Source organism: Alexandromys fortis, unplaced genomic scaffold, assembly GCF_014885135.2.
Source record: "Alexandromys fortis isolate MF-2015 unplaced genomic scaffold, M_Fortis_MF-2015_v1.1 scaffold_50, whole genome shotgun sequence".
Taxonomy (NCBI): Eukaryota; Metazoa; Chordata; class Mammalia; order Rodentia; family Cricetidae; genus Alexandromys; species Alexandromys fortis.
Window position 1 is genome coordinate 2,138,827 of NW_026067932.1, and position 26,501 is coordinate 2,165,327.

Consider the following 26,501-nt stretch of genomic DNA (forward strand, 5'->3'; position numbering starts at 1 on the left):
TAGATGCAGACATACATATATATTTAGTCAACCTATTGTAGGACCTGGTACAGTTGATTGTGCAGCCTTCAAGTCACCTAGGATGTGGAGAACTAGGAAAGCTGGTCATGTGATTGGTGGAGGGGAGGGGAAAGGGGATGGCATGAATCCCAGTCAGAGGCCAAGAGGCGTGCCAGGCAGTGTCTGAGGACAAGCAAGGATGGGCGTGCCAGCTGCCTTTGCTCACATTTTCATTTTCTTCAGGCCCTTTCACACTGGCTGTGTCTCGCCCACATGGGTGAGGGTGATCTTTACTCTTATTCTGCATCGGATGCTACGCTCTTCCAAAACACCCTCGCAGCCGGGCGATGGTGGCGCACGCCTTTAATCCCAGCACTCGGGAGGCAGAGGCAGGCGGATCTCTGTGAGTTCGAGACCAGCCTGGTCTACAGAGCTAGTTCCAGGACAGGCTCCAAAGCCACAGAGAAACCCTGTCTCAAAAAGAAAAAAAAGAAAAAAAAAGAATGCAAATAAAGAAGCGACTGCATTTGCTTCAGGATGGAGACAAGTTGAGAGGAAGGGACAAGATTGGTGAATACGAAAACGGGCTGAATTAGCAGAGGTCTCATGCCCACATGTTTAACTTTCAATGAAGAGCTATGTTTAGTTCATTTTCACCTACATTGAAAAGACAAAGAATGATGCCGACATAATGCCAAACAAACATGTTCTATTGAGTAATAAAAATATTGGCACTGGGAGGCACAGCTCAGTAGTAGAGCACTTGCCTGCTATGCCGAAGGCCCCGGGTTCAATCTCAGAACTTAAAAAAAGCCGGGTGTAGTGGTTTACCACCGCTCTCAGGAGCTGGTGGGAAGGGATTGCCACAAGCTTGAGGCCAGCCTAGGCTACATAGTGAGTTCTTGGCTGGCCAGGACTCCACAGTGAGATTCTATCTGGAATCAATTAACAGCAATGATTTAAAAAAAAAAAAAAGCTTTACTATAATTATGTGGCAGTAATGGGGGTGAAGACCACGTCTTCATAGGGCAGCCAAAGACACGCCGTCATGTAGCCCCCTTCAGCTCCAGCTGGAAAGTCGCATACACCCCGAAAGAATGGCATGGCTGTCAGCTCTGCACTTGGCTTCTCGGCTGTCCAGATTGCTATGCAAAGCGTGCTTCCTCAATTAACCACTTGGTTTTGCCCTGAGACTAAACAATTCCTCCTTCCCTTAAGCTTCTTCAGCCACCTCTCCAGGCTGTACCCAGCTGTGCTTCTTGAAGCAAGATGCTCTGTGCTTGTTTGAAAGCTCGTGTGACCACTGTAATAGAAGAACCCCCAAAAGAGAGGGTGGGCATGGACTGTGCACACTGTGCACCTTAAGGATGCAGAATTGCAGCGGGACCCTCAACACACACCTTATAGCTGAGACATGGATCGTGACCGGGTAGATGGCCGAGTCCACATCATGCCCAAAGTCATACAACGTACATGTCGGAGCTGGTCTTAAATAGTGTTGGACTCAGACTGGCCATCTTCACCCGATGGCTGCCTAGCTCCTGGACTGTGTGCCAAGGGACAGTTGTCTTGGGTTCAGAATAAGGACCGGCTGGGACTGTGCCTCAAAGGCGCAAGGCTGAGCTCCCTTGTCTCAAGCTGTAAATACTCCTAAGTGACTAAGTTCTGTATAGGTTCAAATCTTTGGTCCCCTTTTCCTTTTCCTCAGCTGGGAATAGAATCCAAGGCCTTATGCATTCTAGGGGCTGAGCTGCAGAACAATGAACAAGGGCTCCTCTGACACCCATTCTAGAGTGAGGAGACGGGAGTGGCCCTCTTTTTAAATCTCCCATCCTAGAACTGCTACCGCTGAAACCCTGGATTCCTAAGCCTGTTCCTGGGACTTTTACTTAGAAAGACAATTCTGGTTCCACTTAAGATCTCTGGCCTTTCTGATGGTGCAAAAGCAACACCCATTTAGTAGAAACTATTTACATTTGAACTTCTCTCTTCCCCTGGGCGAGTGATGTTGTACATATGGTCTCTTGCAGCCTTGGGCGGCGGCAGCAAGCTGCAGCTCACACAAGCCTGTCGAGAGGAAACAGCTGGCCTGCATCTAGTCTGCTGCTGAGCTAGCATATGCAGTCCATTGGGGGCATTCAATGCCTTCCTTTGTGATGGCAGCTTAATTTAAGATATGTTTATCAGGATATAGCTCCGTTCTAGCTTAAGGGTCCATATGCGCATCAATAAAGGTGACGTATGGAGTGATTAGGCAAAATTTGATCGACAGCAGGCTGCCGATAGCTAGAGTTACATTGAGGTGTGGCTGCCTCTAATGCCTGTCGCCTTCCAGACCCATGGTGCCTTGCAAACCTGGCCTTGGGGTTGTAGCCAAGGGGGAGAGGAAGAGTTTCTGGTTTAGGGAGGGGGAAAAAGCAAAGTGACGCAGGACTTTTGTAAAACATCTCCTTACCACCTGTGTTGATGAAGGACAGGAACTAAACGTGAATCCATCCGACTGAGCACTGAGGTGGCTCGGGGGCGGGACGGTGACGCTGAGAAATCACCAGCCCCTAAAGCCAAATCACCCTGAATTTGTACACCAGCATTTGTCTTCACACTGCTGTGTGACTCGAAGCTAGTGTCCTGACACCTCAGAGTCTCAGGTTTGTTTTTTTTTTTCTTTTTTCATTCGAGAAGCAAGGATAAAATACACACACTGAGGGCTACCAAACACCTAGGGAGTTCAGCGGTTTCCTCTTGAGCTAGACGAAGTTTACTGCGTGACCCAGTTGTGTTCCCAGCTGTTTACCTAAATGCTCAAAGCGTATGCCCACACACACTGCTACAGGAATGTTTACAGTAGGCTGTTAGCAGCCAAGACACTTGAGTAGCTGTCATGAATGAGTGTGCATCTATATGGGGAAATATTATTGGGCAACAATAAAGAACCGTGAAGAGATACTGACTGCGTGTTGGTCGGTATAACACGCCAGTAAGAAAAGTCTACGCACTGTGACCCCCAACGTTACTACCTTTGCTCTAGGTTTTCATTGCTGTGACTGTGTCTGAGTGAATGGGGTGAAAGTTTGGGGAAGTGGATTCTTGGGCTCCCAATTTCAGAGGATACAGCCCATGGTGACTTGTCTCCATTGCTGCTGGATCTGAGGCAAGGCAGTGGGAAGATGGGGGGAGGTTGCTTACCTCATGGCAGCCGGGAAGGGTGCAGCACAAGACACAGCTTTCACACAGATGCTCTGTAATTCCTGCCAATAAGCCCATCGCCTCCCGGCGGTGCTGTTCAATTCTGAGTCTACCAGTCCACAAATCCATGAAGTTAGAGCTCAGAGAATCCAGTTATTTCTCCCAAACTCCCTATTTCCGAATTCTGTTACATGGAAAGCCAGGCCCTCGTGCATAAACCTTCTGGAGGGATGCCTCCTATCGAGAGCTGTGGCTGGCATTCTGGGAAAAGCAAAACAACAGAAATAGTAAAAAGGCTAATGGTTGCCCAGCGTCCAGGAAGAAATGAGGGTGTGGAGGTGGGAATAAAGGATGCTTAGGTGAAGTACCGGATACTTAGAGCGGGGGCAGCTGTTCTGTATAACCCTGTAGTAGACACATAACACTTTATGTCAAAAAATCTACAGTGTGCAACAAAGAATGACCTTTGTATACTCTGGATACGCAAGCCAGTTTTCTAAAAGAGTAAATGGGATAAGTATACAATAGACTTCTTACCTAACACACGGTGGGTACCAGTGAATGGTGAGTTTTTTGTTTGTTTTACTTAGTTTTTATTCCATTGTTATTTGAGCATAGTTTCTATTTGTGTTTCAAAACTATAGTGCTACTACTAAATGAGAACTGGCTATGCTTTACAGTGATAGATGGGTACAAGAGGGTGAGGTGTTCTCTCCCTTGCTCCACATCTTAAGTATTTATTTATTTTTATTATGTATACAATGTTCTGTCTGTGTGTATGTCTGTAGACCAGAAGAGGGTACCAGACCTCATTACAGATGGTTGTGAGCCACCATGTGGTTGCTGGGAATTGAACTCAGGACCTTTGGAAGAGCAGGCAATGCTCTTAACCACTGAGCCATCTCTCCAGCCCCCTTGCTCCACATCTTAGTTAGACCCATGTAGCGTGTGCACTACAGGATGGTATGTGAGCTGACAACTAAGCTGGAGACTTAAACACACATACACATACACACACACACACAGACACACAGACACACAGGGACATGGGTCATCCTTGATACAAGAATGCCAACTTTATTGTCCTCCGGGAATCCTTAACTGATAGCCACGCCCAGTCCTCGGCATCTTTCAGCTGCAGGCCTCACCAGAACCCTCTCCCCTGCTAGCAAGGGCTCGTGCTCAGAGCAGCTGCAGGCACAGGTGTTTTGCTCCGTTCACTCCAGCAGGCAAAGGGTCTGAGGCAGGCAAAGAAAGTCAAAGCGGCCAGGGATTTGCAGCCCCCAACAGACCAAGTTAATGATAACTCGTTGCCAAAACCAAGGAAAGGAAACTGGCGCATACAGACGTTCTGATTCAGGCACTGTGATTTGTAGTTGGTGTGAAGTCTGGGTCTGGACTTAGTTTGTCTCCGTGCACTTCCAATAGACTGCATCTTGAGTTGATTTCCCCAGATCCTGCATTGTTATGTAAAATGCTCATTTTAATCAAAAGATGCTCCAAATGCACTACCCTTCTGTGTCCTGCATGAAGTCTCTCCTCTTTTGTTTCAGAGAGCTTTCGTGTCGTTTGTTTCCTTGTTCATTTTTTTTTGGTATGGCTCAAATTAATGTGCAGAGAAAAGGCAAGTAAGTTTGAATGAACTGCTAAATCATACAAGAATTAGAAAGCATTAAAATAGTGCATAGGAAACTTCGCCAGCACCTAATGGAGGGCAAGAGTCTATAGTTAAATAGAAAGCAGCCTATTTTATGACTGGAACGCTTCTTGCCAGAGTCTCCTTCCTCCTGAGATGCTAAGAAACCTTCCAACATGACCCCGTCCAACGAAACCTTGAATCCATGCAGCAATGTGGAAGTTGTTAAGAGCATATGATAAATAGACTCTGAATTTACAGTACACTTAGAACGAAACGTTACATTCTCCACCTTCGCTCTTGGCAGCTCCTCTTGGCTCGTTCCAGAAACCTGGAATTATAATCAGAGAAAGTTGGGACAGAAACTGTGATATACACACTACGTGTGTGTGCATGTGTGTAGGTCAGAGGGCAATCTGTAGGAGCTGGCTCTCTCCTAATTGATGTAGGAGTTTTTTCTGTTCATGTGTTGCTTTCATTGGCTAATCAATAAAGAAACTGCTTGGCCCGATAGGGCAGAACTTAGGTAGGTGGAGAAGACAGAACTGAATGCTGGGAAGAAGGGCAGAGTGGCAGACGCCATGGATCTCCTGCCTGAGATGGATGCTGGTTAGAATCTTGCTGGTAAGCCACAGTGGTGTGGCGATACACAGATGAATAGAAATGGGTTAAACTAAGATGTAAGAGTTAGCCAATAAGAAACTAGAGCTAATGGGCCGAGCAGTAATTTAATTAATACAGTTTCTGTGTGGTTATTTCAGGGGTAAGCTAGCCGGGCAGCCGGGACAAACAACATGCAACACCTAATAAATACCTTGTGGGTCCAAGCTGTTGAACTCAGGTCATCAGGCTGGGTGGCAGGCGCCTTTCGTTGCTAAATCCCTTTCTTACACACCTGTGCCTGTGCATTCTCACTCATCCAAGTGTCAGCAGGGAGGCTTACATCATGAGATGTCCTTGGTCTAGGTTCTGTGGATCTTCAGGAATCGCTGGCCTGAGGAAGGTGTGGAGCTGAGCAGTGGAGAGAGACAGGTGAGCTTAGAGGGGCCCAGGCGAAGTCGAGAAGGTATCTGGGGTTATCTGGGAACAGACTGGGCTGCTAGTATCCCAGGAGAGGGACTGACTGAGGCCAGAGGAGATTCCTTTGAGACAAAGCCCAGGCTGAGGGATGAGGCAGCGAAGGGCAAGTGAGGGTAGCAGGATTGGTCGTCCTAGGCTGGTGGCCTGAAGAGGTTTCTCAACTGCCTGCTGGGTCCATGTTGAGGCAGTGCCAGCCGTGAAGCACAAGCCAGGCTTCAGTCTTGGCCGAAGACATATTGTTTCCCCATAACTACTGTGATTTAAACAGGATCCAATTTCTTGGCCTGACCAAGTTGTTCCCACTGAGGATACACACTCCGCTGAGGGGCAAGGCAAGGCAAACCCTCTGTGGAGCTGGCCCATTCTGAAGCAAACAGTATTGGGGGGAGAGTGAGGCCTGGAGTCTACACCGCCCCCCAAACTACACAGGGTTCCCATGGAATTATGCAATGGAAATGCGTCGTGACTGTAACTTAACCTGTTTGGGGGATCTGAGCACTTCCCATGAACCCTAGAATCCCATGGCTCTGAGAGTGACCTCTGCCTTTCCCTCTGGGAGAGTTCCAAGGAATTCGGCTTCGGCTGTGACATCTGAACGACTGACTGTAGATTGCTGCAGGAAGCGGACGCATAACATGGAGCCTGTGCCAGGGGCCCAGCCTCCCCAGCTCGCCTGCCGCTCACTCCCGATGCTCCTGGACCTCAAGTGTCCGCTCCAGAGCCTTACCCCAAAAGACAAGTCTCTTTCATTTCGTGTTTGTTTCTGTGGCCCTCTCCCCCAAGCACAGTGTCTCCGGTACCTTGACACGCTGTTGACTCAAGAGAGAGCTTATACAGCCTTATTCAACAGTCCTAGTTAGTGTCTCTCTTTCTCCCTCCCTCCTTCCCCACAAGGTGTGTGTGTGTGTGTGTGTGTGTGTGTGTGTGTGTTAGACTAAACAACCTTGGGTGTCATTCTTGAAGTACATTCACCTTTAACTTACTGTTTTTCTCACCAGCCTGGAACTTACCAATTAGACCTGGCTGGCTGGCTATGGAGCCCCAGCCCCAGGGATTCACCTGTCTCTGCCTCCCTAGTGGCAGAACCACACGCAGGCACCATCACACGACATTTTTTTTTTTTAACAAGGGTTCTGAGGACTAAACTAAGGCCCTAATCACTACAAAGCAGGCGCTTTGCCAACCAAACTCTCTCCAGCCCGGCATTGCTAGTCTTTCTCATGTGTTCTTGATGACGCCTTTCCAGCTCACGTCCTGCCTCAAGTCAGGTTGTCTTTATAAATCGCAATGCTAGGGCCAACCCGTTAGGTTCTTGTTAGAAATTTGAGTATTTATCTGTGAGGAGGAGATGACAAAGTGGGCCCTAAACAAAACGTTAGCCTCCCTTCAGTCTGCGGGGCAGTTCTCCCTCCTGATTCTCCTGGAAGGGGGCTGGAGGCCTCCGCTTGCTGAATTTGGGGGTTCCCTTACTCGGCCAGCTCTGTCTTGGTGTGTTTGTGGGTGGGAGGTGAGGAAGAATACTATCAGTGAGGAGTGTGACGAAGGATCCGTTAGAGGGGACTGTGTGCAGGGGTTGGGACAGGGACCAGGAGCCGCCCGCTGATAGCAGAAAACTGGTCCCAGGCATGTGGCAGGGAGGACCCCTCCCAGGCTCTGGGGAACGGAACACAAGAGTGGATACAGAGAGGAGCTCAGCTCCAGAGTACCCCCAAATGCAGTAAGGTGAGAGGTGGCCTGACTTCTAGGCACCCTCACCGTCAATCAAGGTCGGTCGTGTCACAGGGCACAGCCAAGCACGGAGCCTTCCAGATCCGACGCTGTGATCTAGAGACGGGGCTGGCAAAGATCTGTAAGGCGAAGGAACAATTAGACAATTCATTATGTTGACATTTCTGGCCACCACAAGGCCAGCATTTTACAAAATAAGGCCTTTCCCCTTAATTGGGGTTGTGACAGAGAAAAGTGTATCCCCAGCTGACTCATGCTATCCATGTGTCCAGGCCTATTATCCCCACTTGGCCTGCCCCGTCGGTGTAAGAGGGCGCACTCTGAGTGCCACCATTGGCAACACTGTAAAGGATTCAGAAGGAATAAATACGGGGCCTGCTTCCTGTTCTCCGTCCAGAAGAGAGGACCCATTCAGTACACAGACCAAGAAGAGCCAGCAAGCTTCGCTGGTTCAAGAGTGGGGGAAAGAAAGTGAGTGGCGGGGGGAGGGTCATCCAAAAGCCAGTTCATGTGAGGAAAGCCCCAACAAGAAGTCTAGAAACCAGTTCAGCTGAGGCATATTTAACATGAGAGAGGGGGAGCAAACAGAGCTGCAGGCATCCACCTGAGATGCTCGGAGAGGCAGCAGAATCCAGTGTGTGCTGTTTCAAAGCACGACCAAGAAGCCAGGTTATCGGGTTCAACTTCCCGTTAGTCCACTGAGGCAGTTCTGACCATGGCGCGTTAGTTACTGGCCACTGTGCTTCCATTTCCTGCTTAGCAGAGTGACCATCGCGTGGTGTCTGTCTGGAGAGCTGTTGGGAGAACTGAGCGGCGATGGTTAGCCCCAGTTGCAAGCTTGGCACGACCTTGTATCACGTGGGGAAAAGTCTCGGTGAGGAGTTGTCTTGATGAGGTTGGCCTGTTGGGATGTCTGCAGGGGAAATATCTCAATTGCTTTGTGAATGTAGGCCGATTTAGCCTGATAGTTGGAAGCATACTTGCTTTGGTGTTAGACCCTGTACTTCGTGAGAGTAGAGAAAGCTAGCTGAGCACTAAGCATGGCTTTCTCTCTCTGCTCTGGGCTCTGGATGTGATATGAGGAGCTGCTCCAAAACATCCTGGGGATGGAGAGCTGGAGCAAGCCTTTCCTCCCTCGGTTCTCTTCGCCAGGGCATCTTATCACGCAACAGAAGTGAATAAAGGACAAGCAGGTGAATACATGACCACAGCATCATGCCTAGCAGGGTCTGCACCGTGTGTTGGTGTGTATCGCTGTGTCTAGGAAGGTTACAGCAGATAACCAGAGAAGACCCAGTGCTGGGCCGTAGCAAACAGCTTAACTTCTTTAGTACTAGTGTCCCCAGGAAGTACCTTGAAAAGTCACGAGCCCAGAAAATGACAGAGTTGAATGGATTGTTTTGTAGCCCAGACCCATGTAGTTTTGCCCCTTTTTAGTCTCATGACTATGCAAACATGTCTCAGTCTCACTTCTACCACCCCCCCTTGCATGCATCTTTCTCTGTGTTATCATTATGTGTGTGTGTGGGGGGGGAGGGCATTCCACCTTGAACGTGCAGAAGTCAGAGGACAGCTTTGGGGAGGAGGGGTTCACCTTCCATCGTGGACTCATCGTTGAACTCAGGTCATCCAGCTTGCTCAGGTAGCATTTCTACCTGCTGAGCCAGCTCCCTGGCCCAGCCTTCTCCTTCTCCATTCTAGCGGTGGCAGTCACCCAGTCACTTACACTAGAAGCCTGGCAGCCTACTGTCTTGGACGACTCTCTTGTCTTGCCCTGTATTTAACCCACCAGAGGACAACGTTCCCTTTCTATATCACCACAGTCCATAGCCCCTGCTCCAACTTGGGTCAAAAGCCGTGATCAGTTTTTTCCTACAGTGACTTTCTAACCATCCTTCTGATTCTTCCCCTGCCTGTCTCAAGGCCAGAAAACCTCCAAGGAACCACAGAATAGGAAAACCACTTCCACCCCCTCTGAGGCTTTGCAACCCTGGTTCATAGGGCAGCACCCCCTGTCCCTGCCCCGACATCCTGGTGCTTTGCTCAGCCGTAGACACTAGCTCTCTTTCCAGCGCCTTCTTCCAGGTACAGTCAGAGTCGTTTTGCTGGCTAGAAACTGGGCCATGCCAGTGGCAACCTCATCCCCAGTCTTTCAAAGTTCCCTATGCCCTTGCGCTCCAAAGCAAATCCCCACTACACCCTGTCTGAAGCCCTGCACTGTGTCGTTTCTGGCTTCATTATCAAATAGACATTAATCAGGGCAGCAATTTTGCTGGAAAAACATGCCCTGGGACAGATCACAGAATGTAAGCTCTTAAAGAAAGCTCAGAGACATGGCCTGGTGCCGAGGCCACAGACTGAACCCTTAGGACTGCAGCCAGCCTACCCATACGTTTTGCTTGGCTTACACAGCATTCTTAAATGTCTTTTTTTTTTTTTTTTTTGTTCATTGACACTATGTAAAACTAGGAGATTTTAGCCAAAGATGGGGGCGCATGCCTGTTATCCTGGCACTTGGGAGGTGGAGGCAGGAAGATAAAGTATTCATGACCAACTTAGTACATAGGAAGTTCAGGGCCAACCCGGGTTACATGAAACCATCTCTCAAAAAAAAAAAAAAAATTCAGAAAGATTTTACCTAAAATTTGTGGCTTTTCTTCTCAAAGATGTGATGTAGAGACATTGGCTGCCTTGCCCAGGGCTACAGGTGATTCCTTTTGAACAGCAGCTGACCCCTAACTGGGGCGTGTCCTTGTGGGTCTCCTCAGCCCCTGTGGATCATGTTTATACTGATTTATAGTCTGGATCACACCTTTGGGGATATTTGGGGATATTTGGGGGTCTCTGTAGCTGGTTCAGCCCTTTCATTTTACAGCTGTAGAAGGCGAGTCCAGAAGGTGTCACACTGGTCTCTAGGTCACGGACTAGCACATCACCTATCACGCGGTTTCCTAGTGCCTAGGCCTCTGACCTCTGTATTGGACACGCTGTACAACTTGGTCGCTTAGTCTCCCTGCCGCGCCCGCTAGCTGAAGTGCCCTTTGGCTGATCTTGTTTGTCTCTGAAGCGAATGGAAGGCCAAGACAGCGTTCTAGAGTGCTCCTGCTTTGTAGGAGACTGTAGCCCAAATAAGCAAAGATGAGGAAGTGGGAGAAATGAACATGGCCGGGAAGGTAAATCTGGATGTGGTGTTGTAGGAAGGAAGGGAGAAAGCTGGGCTGCTCTCTTCCTGTTGACGGGCACATAAATGTGTGGACCCCTATGAGTCAGCGGCAGAATACACTCGATACAATCACTGTGGACAGTGTCATTGCTAAGAAAAAGGAAGGCTTAGAATTTTCCTCAATGAACAATGGCCTTGGCCAGTCAAAAGGAACCAGAGTGACCTATATAGGTCTCAGAGCCTTAACTCTCATGAAAGACTTCCTCCCGGGGTCCTTTAGTGAAGGAGGCTACGTTCATCCTTGGGGAAATTAACCTCAACAAAGAGCCAGACCATCCCAGCTACTGTGTCCTCTTTGTATCCCACTGACTCGTTCTGCAGCTAAAAGACAGATGTGTTCATTAATTCCCTGATGCCGTGATACAACGCTCTGACCAAGAGCAATGTTAGGAAGAAGGTCTATTTTGGTTTGCAGTTCCAGAGGGATAGAGTCCCTCATGGCAGGGATGGCAGAGCATGGGATAGCAGCAGAAATAGGAAGCTGGCGGGTCACATCCTTATACATACGCAGGAGGCAGGAAGTGCGGGGGAAGGAGTGGGGTGTACCATCAGAGACCTCCCCAGTGACACACTTCCTCCAGCCAAGCTCCACCTTTTAAAGGTTCCCTAACCTCCCTAGTGTCACCAGCTGGGGCCAACTGTTCAGATCTATGGGCCTATGTGGGATATCTCATTCAAACCACCACACAAGGCTACCCCGTCATGACTGACTCTAGACTTTACCCTCAGGCCACCATACGCTTCTGTGTAAGCTGCAGAGGGGCAGGGCATTTATGAAGAGGGAAGGAGTAATGGGGCAAGTTCTCAGAGAAACTGTGTGTGTATGGGGGGTGGGCACGTGACATGCACTCACCTTCTGGGGTCTGTTTCTAGAGGGCCTTTCTGTTTTCTTGACCATTGGAATCCTGAAATACCTAGTGATGTTTCACGGCGTTTCCAGCATTATGGTGGTGTAAGTTTGGAGTCAACCCTTGTGCAGGGGAGGTGCAGATAGGCAGATTCCTGGGGCTTGCTGGCTACCCAGCCTAAAGTTCCCTTTATTTGTAGTTAAGTGCATGCAAGGACTTCTAAGACACAGACTCTCTAATGAGTAAGTAAATGTGAATAGAATAATGTAGCATGAAGAGAATCATGGAACCAGAGAATCGTGGAACCAAGGGGATCGGTAGCCGAGTCAATAAAATGCTCACCATTGCGAGCCTGAGCACCCGAGTTTCACTCCTAGGACCCCGGTTTAACAGCTGGCTATGGTGGTGTATGTTTGTGTCAATCTTTGCACAGGGGAGATGTAGAGAGGCAGATTCTTGGGCCTCACTGGCTACCCAGTCTAAACTAACTGGTAAAGTCCAGCTAGTGAGAGACCATGTCTCAAAAACAAGGTGGACAGCACCTGAGGATCAACACATGGCGTTGTCCTGTGCCTTACACACACATGTGCATGCACACACACATGCACACAAACACGCATGCCCAACAGGTACACATATAGGCACACATGCACACATATATATGAGTCAGGAAAAGAGAGGGAGGAGAGAAATATGTTGTCCAGAACCAGGCTTAGATGTAGAATCAAGTTATCTTTCAACCTTCTGAGTCATGGCTCAGAAATGGAAATCAGATTTATGATGCTGGGATGTCATCTCCTCCTAACAGTGGACTAATGAGACCAGTGATTTATGCCCCAAAAGGGACTCGTGGATGAACAGGCTCTCATTGTTGCCATTTATTTCTAGAATCCCAGGGATTTTTATCTATTTTTTTTCCCCTTTAGAAAGTATACCCGAAGAGCGAGGTATAATAACTCACACTGCCCACTTCCACTCGTTTCCCTCAGACAGACAATAAAAACTTTTTAATTGCTTCTGCTAATGTATTTAATTGGTTGGATCAGCGGAGATAAGAAGCAGGGTTTTCTTCTTCTTCTTCTTCTTCTTCTTCTTCTTCTTCTTCTTCTTCTTCTTCTTCTTCTTCTTCTTCTTTTTTAAGAATTCTCTGCCACTGAATTCTTTCAACCAAAGAATGTTGGCTCCTATCCATCCCTCTTCAGTTCAGGCTTTGTTTATTTGGAGTATGAATCCATTGCTGTTCTGGGCTCTGCCTGTCTTTTTAGACGGGAGGCCCTTTTCCTTGCTGGGCTGTGGCTCATGCAGAAGTGGCCATAATGACTGAGCTAAGAGCGCAGGAGGAGGCTCCAAGGAGCTCCTGGAGGTGGGGCGGGCAGTAGGGAGTAGTCAGCTGGAGCACAGAGAAGAAGGGCTTTCCGAACAGCCTGGCTCTCAGAGCCCAGGCTGGAAAAAGCCAGCGGCAGCATCTGGGCAGTTAACAAACAGCAGAGTGTCCATCGTCAAAGCGGTTTGAAAGCAACCCTCCCACCGCAGTGGAACTGCCGAGCTGTGGAGGACACTGTGACCCCAGCCGACACAGTAATGAAAGCGGTGGCATTTCCCCACTGAGTGGAAAGTTGTTGTTTGTACCGTGTTCCAAAACACTGGCTCCAGTGGAGTGCGTGCTCGGGTTGTGTTTGCAATGCTCTGCATTGGTGCTTCCTGGAAACTCTCCTTGGAGTCCTCGGTGGTCGCATGCACTCACCTCCCTCCCGCTCACCCCTGTTTCACCTCAGGACTGCAGTTAGGACACACCCCCTCCTCGTGTCCAGGGCTGCAGCACACTCTCACATGCTTCCAGTAATTGTGCAAAACACGAAACCCAAAGCAGATGGGACCCATGTAGATGAGCTGTTGCTCGCCCGTCCCTCTGGTTTCCTAAGTCCACCAGACAGCACTTCCATTTTCTAACCATAAAAGCTGCCTCTGTGGTCTTTGGGACATCCACCCAGAATCCCACCAGGAAACAGACTAAAAGACTCTGACAAGGGATTTTCTGTTTTGTTTCTTCTTCCTCCTTCTCTTCTTCTAGCACCTTCATGCTGGGGGAGGAAACTGAAAATATTACTTTGGCCCAGGCTTTAACCTCAGCACTCAGGAGGCAGAGGCAGGTGGATCTCTTGAGTTTGAGGCCCACCTGGTCTACACAGTGAGTTACAGAACAGCCAAGGAGGTTATACAGAGAAACCCTGTATAACCTCAAAGGAAGGAAGGGAGGGAGAGAGTGAAGGAGGGAGGGAGGGAGGGAGGGAGGGAGGGAGGGAGGAGAGAAACTATTACTTTGAAGCCTGTGTTTTTCAGAGTTTGTGTTAATTATCTCTGTGGAACTGATTATACTCAACTCACAGTGGGTTATGTCTTGGTAAAGCTATCCTAACCTGAAAATATCCTAAGTCACAAATGCGTTTTAACGTTTCTACCCTGCTGAGCACTGCTGCTTAGTAGCGTGGTTGATGATGGGGTTTCCCTGGGGTAGTGTGCCACTGCTGGTAGCTGCAGCCCAGCGCCACTGCCCAGCACCTCAAGAGAGAAACATGTCGCAAGTACCTGGACAAGATCCACATTCTAAACCTGAAATATGCTTTCTACTGAGTGGATCTCATTCTGCTGCGTGATAAAGGGGGCCATGTGGGTGGTCTGAACCCCGAAGGATGAGTTGGAGGATGTGAGAGCCGTATCCATGGCCCAGCCCCTGCTGAGCAGTCTTCCTAAAAGCTCCCACTCTAGAAATAAAGCAAAACATTCATTCGCGTTCATTCACCAAGAGGAAGGTGCTGTCAGCTCCGTCCACATCCTCCACAGTCAGGTGGATGCCACTGACCTGTAGGAGGCAGAAGATGCCACTGAACACAGTGAAGCAGGCTGGAAAGACATGAGCGAGCATTTTAGGTGTCTCTTTGGACCACTCCTCTTTGGGTCAATCACTGTTCACATTGTCTCTACAAGTAGATGTTTACCAGACGTGTCTTCCCAAGGGGCTTCTCCTAAGTCAGTCCTGCGAAGTATGTTCCTGTTGTCAGTATTGTTTGTTAGCATGGATCCACCCCTAACTCCATGGCAGGAACTGTTTCCCTCTAGGATTCTATGGCTGCAGCATGAATTATGGAAGTGTGTAGAAATCAACTTCTGCCTTCAGGCCATGTAGCATTCTTCTCCAGAGTTTTCGGGTTAGCCATCCAATAGATGTGTGTATCTCCACCATTTAAGAATTGCACTCAAATAGTCGCAATGACTTTCTGGTCATTCTATTTTTTTTCTCTTGGGATTTGTGGGTGACATTCAGCTATATCTCATCAGCATCTTAGCAGCCTGTCTGGAAGAACCAGGCCTTCCGCCAGCCAGAGCAGGATTTAAATGGGTCTCAGGCACTCACTAGTCAGTATTTGGGGCATGTCATTCAGTGTCTCCTGATACTAACTGCTCTTTTTGAGAAGCTGATGGTACCTGTCTTCTGCCAGTGCCACTGGGAGCACAAGTATTTCTTTCTCTCCCCTCATCCTCATTTAAAAATGATATGAACAGAGAACACACTTGAATCAGAGCTCTCGGGGACCAGAAGGGACCATACCAGGACTCATTCCTAAATTTGGAGCACAGCAGCTGCTGTATTAGTCTACCCAGTCATGGAGGAAATTACTTCATTTTGCTTCCCTTTTCTTATCCCCCCTAGCCGGGAGGAGGGAATTGTGGGTCTGGCTAGCCTAGGATAAGGGGCGACCGGGTGTCAAGGACCTGTTTCGCATAGCTCTTTCTCAGAAAAAGCCGCAGTACACGGCAGACCCTTCAATGCCAGGACGCCAGGGACCCCATCCCCAGAGGGGAAGACACATCAGTGCCGTGTTCCCTCCGCATCAGTGCCGTGTTCCCTCCGCTTTCTCCTTCCGCCTCCTTCATGGTTCTGGTTGTTCCGTTCATGAAGGCATGGGCCGTTGGAAATGAGCGAACACGACAGAAGCAACCCCAGAACCTGCCGAGTCGTTACAGAGCTCTGGCTCTGTGTTCTGCCTGTAAGATGCCCGAGGACAGCGACAGTGTCTTCAGCAGAATCGGAAGAACCTTACCAACACGCGAACACCTGCCTCCGTGAGGAATGTCGGCCACATTCTTAGTACCAGGGGCCGGTCTGTCCCTCACATCGCCAGTTCAGACAGTCTTTTTTCTTAAGCCAACGCTGAGGCAACAGTCAATTTTGTGGAAAGATCTCTTTAATAAGAAATGAATAAAACTATCAATACTAAATAAAGTAGACCACTGTGAAACTTGGGTTAAGTCCCACGGGGAAGGGTATGTGCGATTAACTGCATTATGTAACAAGACCGCCTTTTAATAGCTGGCATGGCTCTTTTTGTTGTTCTAAGGGGAAAGTGGCCAAGGCTGAAGCCAGAGCACATGATATTATTTGAAAGCGCTGCAGCCTCTGGAAATGTTCCTCTGAGAGATGTCAAGAATCAGGGTTCACTGTGATTTACGGTTCTTCTAAATCTTTAATACTTTCGACGTTTTTCAAAGCTGTACCCGCTGCCTCCAGAAGCCTCTGGGTACGTTTCCGCTGCTTTGAAAGATACCTTTCAAGTGGAATGTTTTAGAACTATGCAAAAAAAAAAAAGAAGGTCCCAGTTGTGCTTGATTCTGAGTGATCCCCATGGGTGAAAGGGATGCGACTGGAAGGCATGGCCCACAGCCTCCCCCACCCCCGCGCATGCGCATTGCTTGTGAGTACCAACAGCCGCTTCCCTGGAGCGCAGGATCCTAGAGTGCCAGCTCCTTCTGTCAGCCAGAGAGTTGGGCCAGAGGCTCCCCAGACCTCTGAGAGCCTCCCACCCCCACACCCACCCAAGCTGTCAGGTATAGGGGCAAGATGGAGATTAAGCCGGGGCCAACTCGCATTTCTCCCAGTCCGGAAACAGAAGGGCAGTGGAAGTTGGGCGACCACAATCTACAAAGATAACTAGATGGGAATCACACACATGGGTGAAGATGTGGTGGGGCCAGGATGCAGCTCCGTGGGAGCGTCTGGGGAGGAGGCTCCAACACAGTGACGCCGGGTTGGGGCCGAGACGGAAATGACACGTTTGGGTGCTCTAGAGGGAGCGAGTCAACTTCTTTGAAATATAACCGGCATGAAATAAACCGTAAGGTTCAGTAAGCTATGCAGGATAGGGTGCTGCATACCTAGAATCCAGCACAGAAGGAGCCAGAGTCCAGGGCCAACCTCAGCTACCAATACCAAGCAGGTCCGCGGCCAGCAGAGGCTGTGTGAGGCCCTGCCCCTAAAAACAACGGGCTTGACAAGTTTTTGACACATGTATACACCATCTCCACAGTGGGATAATGATAAGTATATATGTATGTATGTATATATGTGTGTGCATGTGTGTGTGTATATATATACATATATCTGTATATGTGTATATATACTTGAAAACTTTTCTCATGGTCCTTTGTAATTCCCTAGGCCTGGTAAAACACGGATTGGCTTTCTGTTGTTTTTCATGAGTTTTGTTTTCTAGGTTCACATATATGGAGTCCTAGAGTCCCCACCCCCCACCTTCTTCCTCTCTTTTCTGGCTTTCACTCAGCGTAATTATTTTTAGACTCATTCAGGCTGACGCGTGTGTAGTATGTCATCGCTTTGTTAGACGGCCATAGCCCACTGCACAGATATCCCATACATTGTTTCCTCATTCACACAGCTGCTACGAATGAAGCTGCGGAGAACACCCGTGTGCGTGTCCCTGTGTGGATAGAGGTCACCTGTCTCTGTCGCAAATGCCTAAAAGTGCAGTTGGAAGAACAAAGGCTCGCTCTCTATTTAACTTGCTAAAAGCCCGTCAGGCTGTTTCAGAGTAACCTTCCCATGTGATAAATCCCCGGCAGCGGGTGAGAGAGTTCAGTTGCTCCGTGACCCTGCCGACATTGTATAGAGTTCTCCTTAATTTCAACTTTTTTTCCCCATTGGACTGTGGACACAACATGAGACAACACAATATGTCATCATTAACTAGACACAGTGCTGTATGACAGATGTGAGGGACCTATTCATCTCACGTAGGTGAGACTGTACCTGACAAAGTCATTCCCTTTCCCACCCCCTGCTCCCAGCAAACATGACTCCACCTCTGCGGATGTGGCCATATCAGACGCTCGTGCAAGCAGCGTCTTGCAATATCCCCCCTGCTTTGCCTGGCAGCCGTGTTCATCTGAGTTGAGTGGTATTTGACCTTCCCTAGTGACTGATTCACAGTGCCTTTTTGAATATCTATTCTCTATCCTGTATCTTCGTCACTGAAGTCTCTGGTCTAAACTTATGTCCACTTTCAAAGTGGCGTGTCTTATACCACATACTTAGGACACGTGACTCAAGCTGGATCTGACCTGAAGGCCTCTTCCTTTCATTTGGTCTTTCATGGTTCCAGAAAATATTATGCAGATGACATCAGGGAGCTGACAAGCAAAGCCGCAAATACTGGATTTTATGAGTTTCCTATCAGAGTCTCTGTAACTGAACTGCATAGGCCAAACAGAACTCATATGTGGCTGGATTTCGTCCACTGACTCCTGGCAGCCTCTGATGGATGGACTCTTTTTATATGCTCGCAGGGTCAGCTCTTACATCAGTTCCTTAAAGGGTTTCTTCCTTTGTTTGTTTGCTTAATAAATGTATTTATTTATTTATCTATCTATCTATCTATTTATTTATTTATTTTACATCCTGGCCACAGTTTCCCATCCCTCTCCTCCTAGTCTCTCTCCAATACCCCCAACTGTTCCCACGGCCCAATCCATTCTCCTCCATTTCTGGTTAGGAAAGGGCAGGTCTCCCATTGAGTATTGACAAAACATGGCACATCAAGTTGCAGTAAGACTAAACACCCATTCCAACAATTGCTTATTGAGTACTCACCATATGCCAGAAAGCATTTGGGTAGGAAGCCATTCCTCTCCTGGGCCCTAGGACTCCTGCTCCAGTCGGGGGTAGGGGGGTGGTTTCAGGATTGGCAAAGCAAAGCATCTTGGTGGCACCTCCCCCTCTCTCCCAAATCGGCTAATGATGGATGAGCTTCGGACCCTACCCTATCCCCTAGCTCCCTGAATATACACTAGAGCAGGGCTAGGCAAACCTGCCTGCTGTCAGTTACTAGGATGCAAAATCAATTTCTCAGTTACTAAAACACGATTAAAATAAAGCAGGGCAACATATTGCGAAGGTGGTTTCTTTTTTCTGTTAAGCTCTTCTCACATTTATGCACTTGCTTATAATACATCCATATCTTTCGAGGTAAATTCTTGGTTAAAAGTATAGAAAAAGGGTGGGTGGTGGTGATGGTGCATACCTTAATCCCAGCACTCGGGAGGCAGAGGCAGGCGGACATCTTAGATCGAGGCCAGCTTAGTCTCCAGAGCGAGTTCTAAGACAGCCAGGGCTATACAGAGAAACTGTATCTCAAACACACTAAAGCATATATATACATACATATATATATATATATATATATGTTTATATACACATATACGAGAGAGAGGGAGGGAAGGAGGCTGGAGAAATTCCTATTTTCATGACTATTAAAGGAATTAACAGTAGACACTGTTGCGCATGCATTCTTTCTGAGCTCTGCAGAATGTGCACCAGAATTGCGACCTGGGCTGCTTCCTGCAGCTGTCATAGGCATGGGTGCCTGTTAGGACAGGACAGCACGTGACTCCGTGGCTGAACTTACGACTGGAGTAAGCAAGTGGCTTCAGTTCTCTTATTTCAGCTTCGCCTGATACACGAGTTTGGCTAAACAGTGGTGCTCAAGCCACTTAAGACGGTCCCTAAGCAATTCTCATCATCGGCTCCATTCGCCTGGTGGTCTCTCGCCAGTGCCTCACACGTGCCTAGCTGTAATGGTGGGCCTCTGTGAGAATTTGTGTGATTAACGTATGTAGTCCTTGCATTTTACATGAAGTGAGCTGTGTACCCGTGAGAGACAAAAATATCACTGACGTCACTTTGCTCACACCATTGAGACACTGCAAAGTCTAGAAAAGTACAAGCTTATCAAGAACCACAGAATTCCACAGCCAAGTGGTTTGCTCCAGTTTGCTTCACTCTCCCGGGCAACAGCATGCCCTGCGCCTTTTCAGACCAGTCACATGTCACGTGAGACTTGAGGCCTGCAATTCTTGAATCCATTGCAGCTGCCCCAGAAATCAGTCCTTCCTGGAAGCAGCATGTAGCGATCAGGGCAAGTTTCTCCATTTCCTTCATGTGAAAATCCAGTGGTCTCAGTTTCTCATGACTTTACCATAAAAATTCTGCATGTGGTGGAATCCAAGCCACATCTAAAAGGAAAAGGAAAAAAAAAAAGAAAACCTCACCAAGTATCATCATCATTAAGGGAGTATCTGTCTAAGCATGTAACTGTGGGTAGATGGATGGATAGATGGATAAAGAGAAAGGGGGGTGCTTCTAATAGAAGAACACCCAGGAGCTGTAGTTACAGACTATGGGAGATGTAGTTACAGACTACAGGAGATGTAGTTACAGACTACAGAAACTAGTTACAGACTATGGGGGATGTAGTTACAGACTATGGGAAATGTAGTTACAGACTGTGGGAGATGTAGTTATAGACTACAAAAGATGCTATTTTTAAAGTCTAAAAATCACATTTAACTTTTCCAAACTTACCAAGTGCCTTAGTTTGGGTTACTATTGCTGCAATGAATCACCATGACCAAAAACAAGTCGGGGAGGGTAGGGTTTATTTGGCTTACACTTCCATATCCCTGTTGATCATCGAGGAAGACAGGAGAGGAACTCACACAGGGTAGGAACCTCGAGGAAGGAGCTGATGCAGAGGCCATGAAGCGGTGCTGCTTACTGGCTTACTCAGTTGGCTTCCTTGTAGAAGCCAGGTCCCACCACAATGGGTTGGGCCCTCAGCCATCAATCACTAAGTAAGAAATGCCCTATAGGTTTGCCTACAGCCCAACCTTATGGAGACATTTCCTCAATTAGACTCCCTCGTCTCAGATGACTTTAGCTTGTGTCAAGTTGACATAAAACTAGCCAGCACAACCAGAACAAGAGGAAATTGAGAAAAGAATTCTGAATTTTAAGTAAACTTTTTTTCAAAGTAATAAATGCTCTTTATTTCTCCTTATAAAACCGGGGGGGGGGGGCGGGTTAAAGAACTTTCTGTGTGGGCTTTGTATTTTTCTAGTTGTTTCTGTGGTAGATCTGGCGTTGCTGTTCACTTCTCTCCCCTTCTGGAGTATTCAACAGACCCCCCCTTTCTTTTTCTTTTTTCTTTTTCTTTTCTTTTTTTTCTTTTTTTGTTTTATAAGTGCATGAATGTGTGCACTCAATAGCACTGTATCTGTACCGTAGAGAGCGGAGCTAAAGGAGGGTTGTAATTGAGGTAGATCACCCTTTGTATTTTCTCCCTTATCCTGAATCATCAAGGGAAGGACTGCTGTATGCCAAGCCTTGCTCTGGGTACCTGGGTGTATCAGAGGGCAATGGGCAGAGCTCCCTGGTGGTGAGGCGTTGACTGTGTTGTCCGGGACAGTAAGCAGGACCTGGGAGGGGGAAGCAGCAGCAACACATAAGTAGGGGATGAGAGGTTGAAGGTCGTGAGTGGACAAAGGAATCAGAGTAAGTGGGGATTGAATTTGAGAATGGGCAGGTAGAATGGCTTGCTGAGACTTGCACTTGACCAAAGATGTGTCCCACAGAGAGGTGACAGCTACCATACAGCTGTGGACAGAGGACAGAGTTCGGGGAAGGATAAACAACACACAGCCAGACCTGTGTCAGGCAGGTCCCTGTGAGGCTGTGGAAGAATCGGCTTCATAAGAACTTCTAAAATGTTTTATATAGTTTTGGGAAAAAAAAAACTATTGTACCAAATATTCTTTTCGCTTTTATTTTTCTCTTCAGAAAGCATGATGTCTTGACAAAACAAAAATAATTAATTGAAATTCATTCTCAAAAGCTTGCAGGCCTGCTTCTGCTTTAACAGGCATGCAAAGGGATAGAGAGATAAATGGTCAGTGGTTGATTTAATGAGAACCCCAAATCACGGGTGTGCAAAAAATAATTGAGTCGCTTCTGAGAGATAGTACCACTTTACACCTAATGACGCCTTGAGCACCGTCTGGTTTTATCTTTTATAAAAGAACTATCTGGGAAGCACTAAGTGACTTAGCCAAGCTACCTGGTTGTGCAGGCCTCCTAACCCCAGACCCAGAGGGTGTCCACCCCACCTCCTGCCCAGTTCATTCAGTGAGAACTCAGTTGTTGCTGGCTGTCTCGTTGTTGGCCTTCCCAGACGTGACAATCACATCAAGTTTCCCATCACAGTAAGCAGGGTGCGTTTGTGTTTGGCAGCGTGACCTTTATCTTTGGAGTAGACTGTCCCGTCATCATCCTGGAAATTGGCTTCAGGAAGCTCAAATAGCCAGTTTGATCTGCCTCTCTGGGAACACAGGGTGTTCTTTGTGACTGTCTGTCAGAATGAATGCTTTTCAAGGTGCTTAGCTTTCCTCTCCCAGAAGTCAGTTCCTCAGCCAAAAGATGTTTCCGCAGGCTTTGTTTTCAAGGACCGGAGTTCACACAGATCCTTAGAGGTGGCCACTTGCCAGCCGAAACGTCCCCAACCCAGCCCACACACCACAGATAACATCCCACGTGGTCCTTGCCAGGAGAGACACAAGATGACTGCTCGGTGGTGTGGGTCTTCCTGGTCTGCCCTTCTCCCTTCCTCCCCCTCTCTTCCTTCCTCTCTTCCTGCCCTACCCAAGCCTGTCCTGTTCTCCACAGTCATCCACTTCTGTGTGTTACACTGTATTTTATTTGCTGATCTGAGAAGCTTTTTGGCCTTCATTTCTCCTCACTTCTGTTCTCTCTTAAAGGAGCCGGGCCTCTGGTGGGATAGAAACTCTGGTCTACAGGATTGGAATCCTGTTTAGGAGGTCTAAGGTCAGGCTCTCCGAGCCCTCTCTATGACTGGGATGGTGAGACCACTCGAATGGCCTCTGCTTTCCTCTCCCGTCAACTCTTGTCTCTATGGCTTGTTTTTTCATAGCGGGGATGGGGATGGGGAGGTGACACTTTCTCCTTGTGCAGGGGAGAGGAGCTGCTGTTTGGCTTTGATCCTCCCCCCCCAGCTGGAGCCCCTTCTGCAGGGACAGCAGGACTTGTGGCTTGGAGCATCACCCCCCTGGCCCTCAGGCTGGTACCCAGGGAAGTGTGGCCTTCAGCCAGAGCTCCTGGTGTGGCTTCTGACAAGAGATGGAACTCAAAAAAAGCTTGTGAACAAAACAGCCTGTCCGTGGGCATGATTCGTGTTTGTGTGTATACACAAGGAAGCAGAAATAAGTGGCCATCCGTGGATTTCTCTTCTCTGCAGCTTTTCTCGGATCTTCTGCAGCGAACACTTTCAGGGATGCTACACGGCACTTTCAGCCCACTGCACCAAGCAGTACCGGAAGACCAGGAGTAGCTGCCTATCTGGCCCATCTCCTCCGTTCCCAAGCCTTCCCCGTCTGAGGTGCTTGCATGTCTCATTCACCTCCCTGTCCCTTCCTCCTCAGGTGACTGGACGGCTGGAATCCCTTCACACATCCTCAACAGCTCCCCATCAGACCGGCAGATCAACCAGCTGGCCCAGAAGCTAGGCCCGGAGTGGGAGCCCATGGTGCTGTCTCTGGGACTGTCCCAGACCGACATCTACCGCTGCAAGGCCAACCACCCCCACAACGTGCAGTCGCAGGTGGTGGAGGCGTTTGTCCGCTGGCGCCAGCGCTACGGGAAACAGGCCACCTTCCTAAGTTTGCACAAGGGCCTCCAGGCCGTGGAGGCAGACCCCTCGCTGCTCCAGCACATGCTGGAGTGACCCTGCCCCTGCCACTTGCTGGGGCGTGGGCCCCCAAGTCACACAGACTGAATCGGACTTCACCCAGCAGGTGGCTTCGCTCTGGGTAATTTTTTTTTTCTTTTCAGTGAGCCTTAGGTGGAAGGAGAACACCTGTAGTCTACCGGCTCAATAATCCAATGGCCTTAATTGCTTGAAGATTGCATTGTTGTGACCGCAGTTTTGAACTGCGTGGTTGCCTTTTAACAGAGGTCCAGAAGAAAAACAAAACCAAACCAAAAAAAGCCCCATGCTACCGCATTGTACGCAGGTGTCCTACATACAAAGCATCTGCTCTTACGTTGCCTGGAAACTGGACTGTGGACTTAGCTCTTCATAATGATGATGATAATAAAAACTGAATTGTGTAATAGAATGTGCCTCTTTCATGAGCAAGTATACTCCCCCCCCCATTCTTCTGCTGCATAGATTGAGGGTGTAAAATTGTGGGTGTGGAGTGAGTCTGATAGCGACTGGGAAATAGTGGGGATAAGTAGCTCAGGCAGAATGAATGGATTAAACCCGAGACACCAAAGCTCCCTGCAGAAGCCAGGAAGAGAACTGAAGTCCCCTCATCCTAATGGATTGCATAAGAAATCTCTGTCCATTCTTTAAAGGGAATTGGGTCTGAGACAAAGGGGGTTCGGTGTTTCCCTCGAGGCCTGAATGGCTGAAGGTGTTGCACTCCTGAGGAAGGTCATGGATTGTCGTCCAGCCTTTCGTCGACAGCAGTGTTAACCAGACAGGTATACAAGTCTGTGACCCCAGCTCTTAAATGACAGACACGGGATAATCCCCTCAAGGCCTAGCCTGGGCTATGGCCACACAGTGTTCCAGATCCGTTTCAGCCATTAGCAAGACCCTGTCTCAAAGCAAATAAACAAAAACTGACCATGCAGGGCTTCTCAAATGCTCTTTTTCAGGGCTTGTTCACTTGTGTGTTCTTGTCTGGGCCTCTCAGCAAGCCTGTGAGGCCCGTATGAAAAGGGTGGTTTGCCCCTCCTTCAGAGGTGGCAGAACCCGTGTAGGCTAACTAAGCCAGAATGTGGTTAGCCTCAGCATGAATGGATTAGAGGAAGACAGGATGCTTTCTAAGAGCCACATAAAAGGCTCTCATATGGGCTGTGGGTGTAGCTCAGTAGGTAGGGTCCTTGCCCAGCATGCTCAAAGTCCTGAGTTCCAGCCCAGCACCTCATGAACTCAGTGGGGAAAGCCACAATCTCAATAGGAACTTGAGGCAGGAGGGGCAGAAGCTCAGTGTCATCCTCGTCTACAGGGTGAACTCAAGCCCGGCGTAAGCTACATCTCAAGGGGAGGAGGAGGACAGGAAGACAGTTCATTCATCTTTCACAGTGACTGGAGAGCCCAGTTTTTAATTCTGTAGAATTCTCAAGGGGAGAAAAAGGTATTCTGCTTAGCCCCCTCCACCCAAGGAGAAGCCTAGAAAGAGGAACATGAAGCAGATGCTCAGACAGGTGGCAATGGTGTCTCAATGTCCTTCCAGATATCTGGGACCCTCTTTCCCTCCGCCAAAAAGACCAACTGCTCCCCAGTTCACACAATCCCCAAAGCCTTGTGTCCTGGCCATACCCGCTCTAAATTTCCATCCTGTGGTTCAGTCAATACTGCATTATTCTCTAAAGCTCATGCTTTCGGCCACGTCACTGTCCGCACTGATAGATCGTTCTTCCATAGAGTAGTCAATAAACCACTTATCATTCTGAGCTCTCTCTTTGCTGTTCTATCATGTCCCCTTGGGAGTCCCAACAGTGAGTTGCTTTGCCTATTGTTCTCACTATTCAGTCCTAGGCTCTGCAACAGCGAGCTGGTGTAGACCCATCGACTAGCTGACTAGCTGCATGCCCCTCCTGTCCTTTGCAATGAATCTGTCCTGTACAAGGACACGTCTGTGCTGTCGGTCCTGGGGGGTAGTGGAAAATGAGGCTGTGTAGGGCTGATGGTGGAGGCAGTCATCAGAGCTCTGGGTGCTGCCTTTAGTAAGCAGGGCGGTGCCACTGCCAAATGACAAGGGCCTCTCCTTGCCCCTGCTCACTTCCGGCAGAAGCTCTTCGGAGTAGAGCCAGGCAGCCGCATCATGGCCTGTCTTTCCCTCTGCAGAGTGAAGCTAGGTCTCATCTGTCTGCTTTCCAGGAGGCGAGAGGAAACCCACAAGGATTCCATGTGTTTTTGTACAGAAGAGTCTCTGGGTTCAGAGACTTGCTGCCCCAAAGAAAATTCTGCATGCATACAGTGGGGGCAGAAGGACCTCTGAGGTACTAAAAGCTGCAAAACGATGTCCTATCTTTCTCTCTTTGTATGTCTCTCTGTGTGTGTGTGTGTGTGTGTTAGGCAGAGCATGTATGTACTTGAGTATGTCTTTTAACATTTTAAAACGAGTAACTTCTATTAAATTTTCTCAATGCGCATGAATGCATGTCTGTCGTGTTGTGTCATTTATGAAAACTAACAATGAATAAAAAGGAAAAGGAACAGTGTTGTGTGTCCGTCCCCCGTTCGTCTGTGCCCCCACCCCCGCCCATCTGCCCCCACATCACCACAGTCTGCCTATTCCTCAAGCAGCAGGAGCCTGACTGTCCTGTAAAGCCCTTTTACACTTGGCTTCCTCGACTTAACACACAGCGATTGTTCTAATGCCATTAAGGACTTTACAACATCCTTAGCTCTTAGAGCACACTTGTAAGTGCTGTAGTCTTGGCAGCACCTTTGAAGAGATGAAAGGCACTTAGCGGCAGAGTATACCAACAGCTTCCCCCATAAGGACCTTCACTGGCATTGCCCTTCTCCCTTGACCCCCCCCCCACTGCCACCATGTTACAGTTTGAATTGTTCACCGCTCC

The 26,501-nt window shown here is 48.5% G+C and overlaps 1 protein-coding gene across 4 annotated transcripts in view; it reads left to right on the top strand.

Annotated features, from left to right (window-relative positions):
• Cradd (CASP2 and RIPK1 domain containing adaptor with death domain) overlaps nt 1–24,013 on the top strand; it is a 152,299-nt gene extending 128,286 nt beyond the window's left edge. For all 4 annotated transcript variants that reach the window (XM_050145620.1, XM_050145617.1, XM_050145618.1 and 1 more), the window contains one exon: nt 23,324–24,013. In XM_050145620.1, coding sequence (XP_050001577.1) covers nt 23,324–23,625 — 302 coding nt within the window. In that variant the 3' untranslated portion in view covers nt 23,626–24,013. The remainder of the gene's footprint in view (nt 1–23,323) is intronic.
• The last annotated feature ends 2,488 nt before the right edge of the window (nt 24,014–26,501 follow it).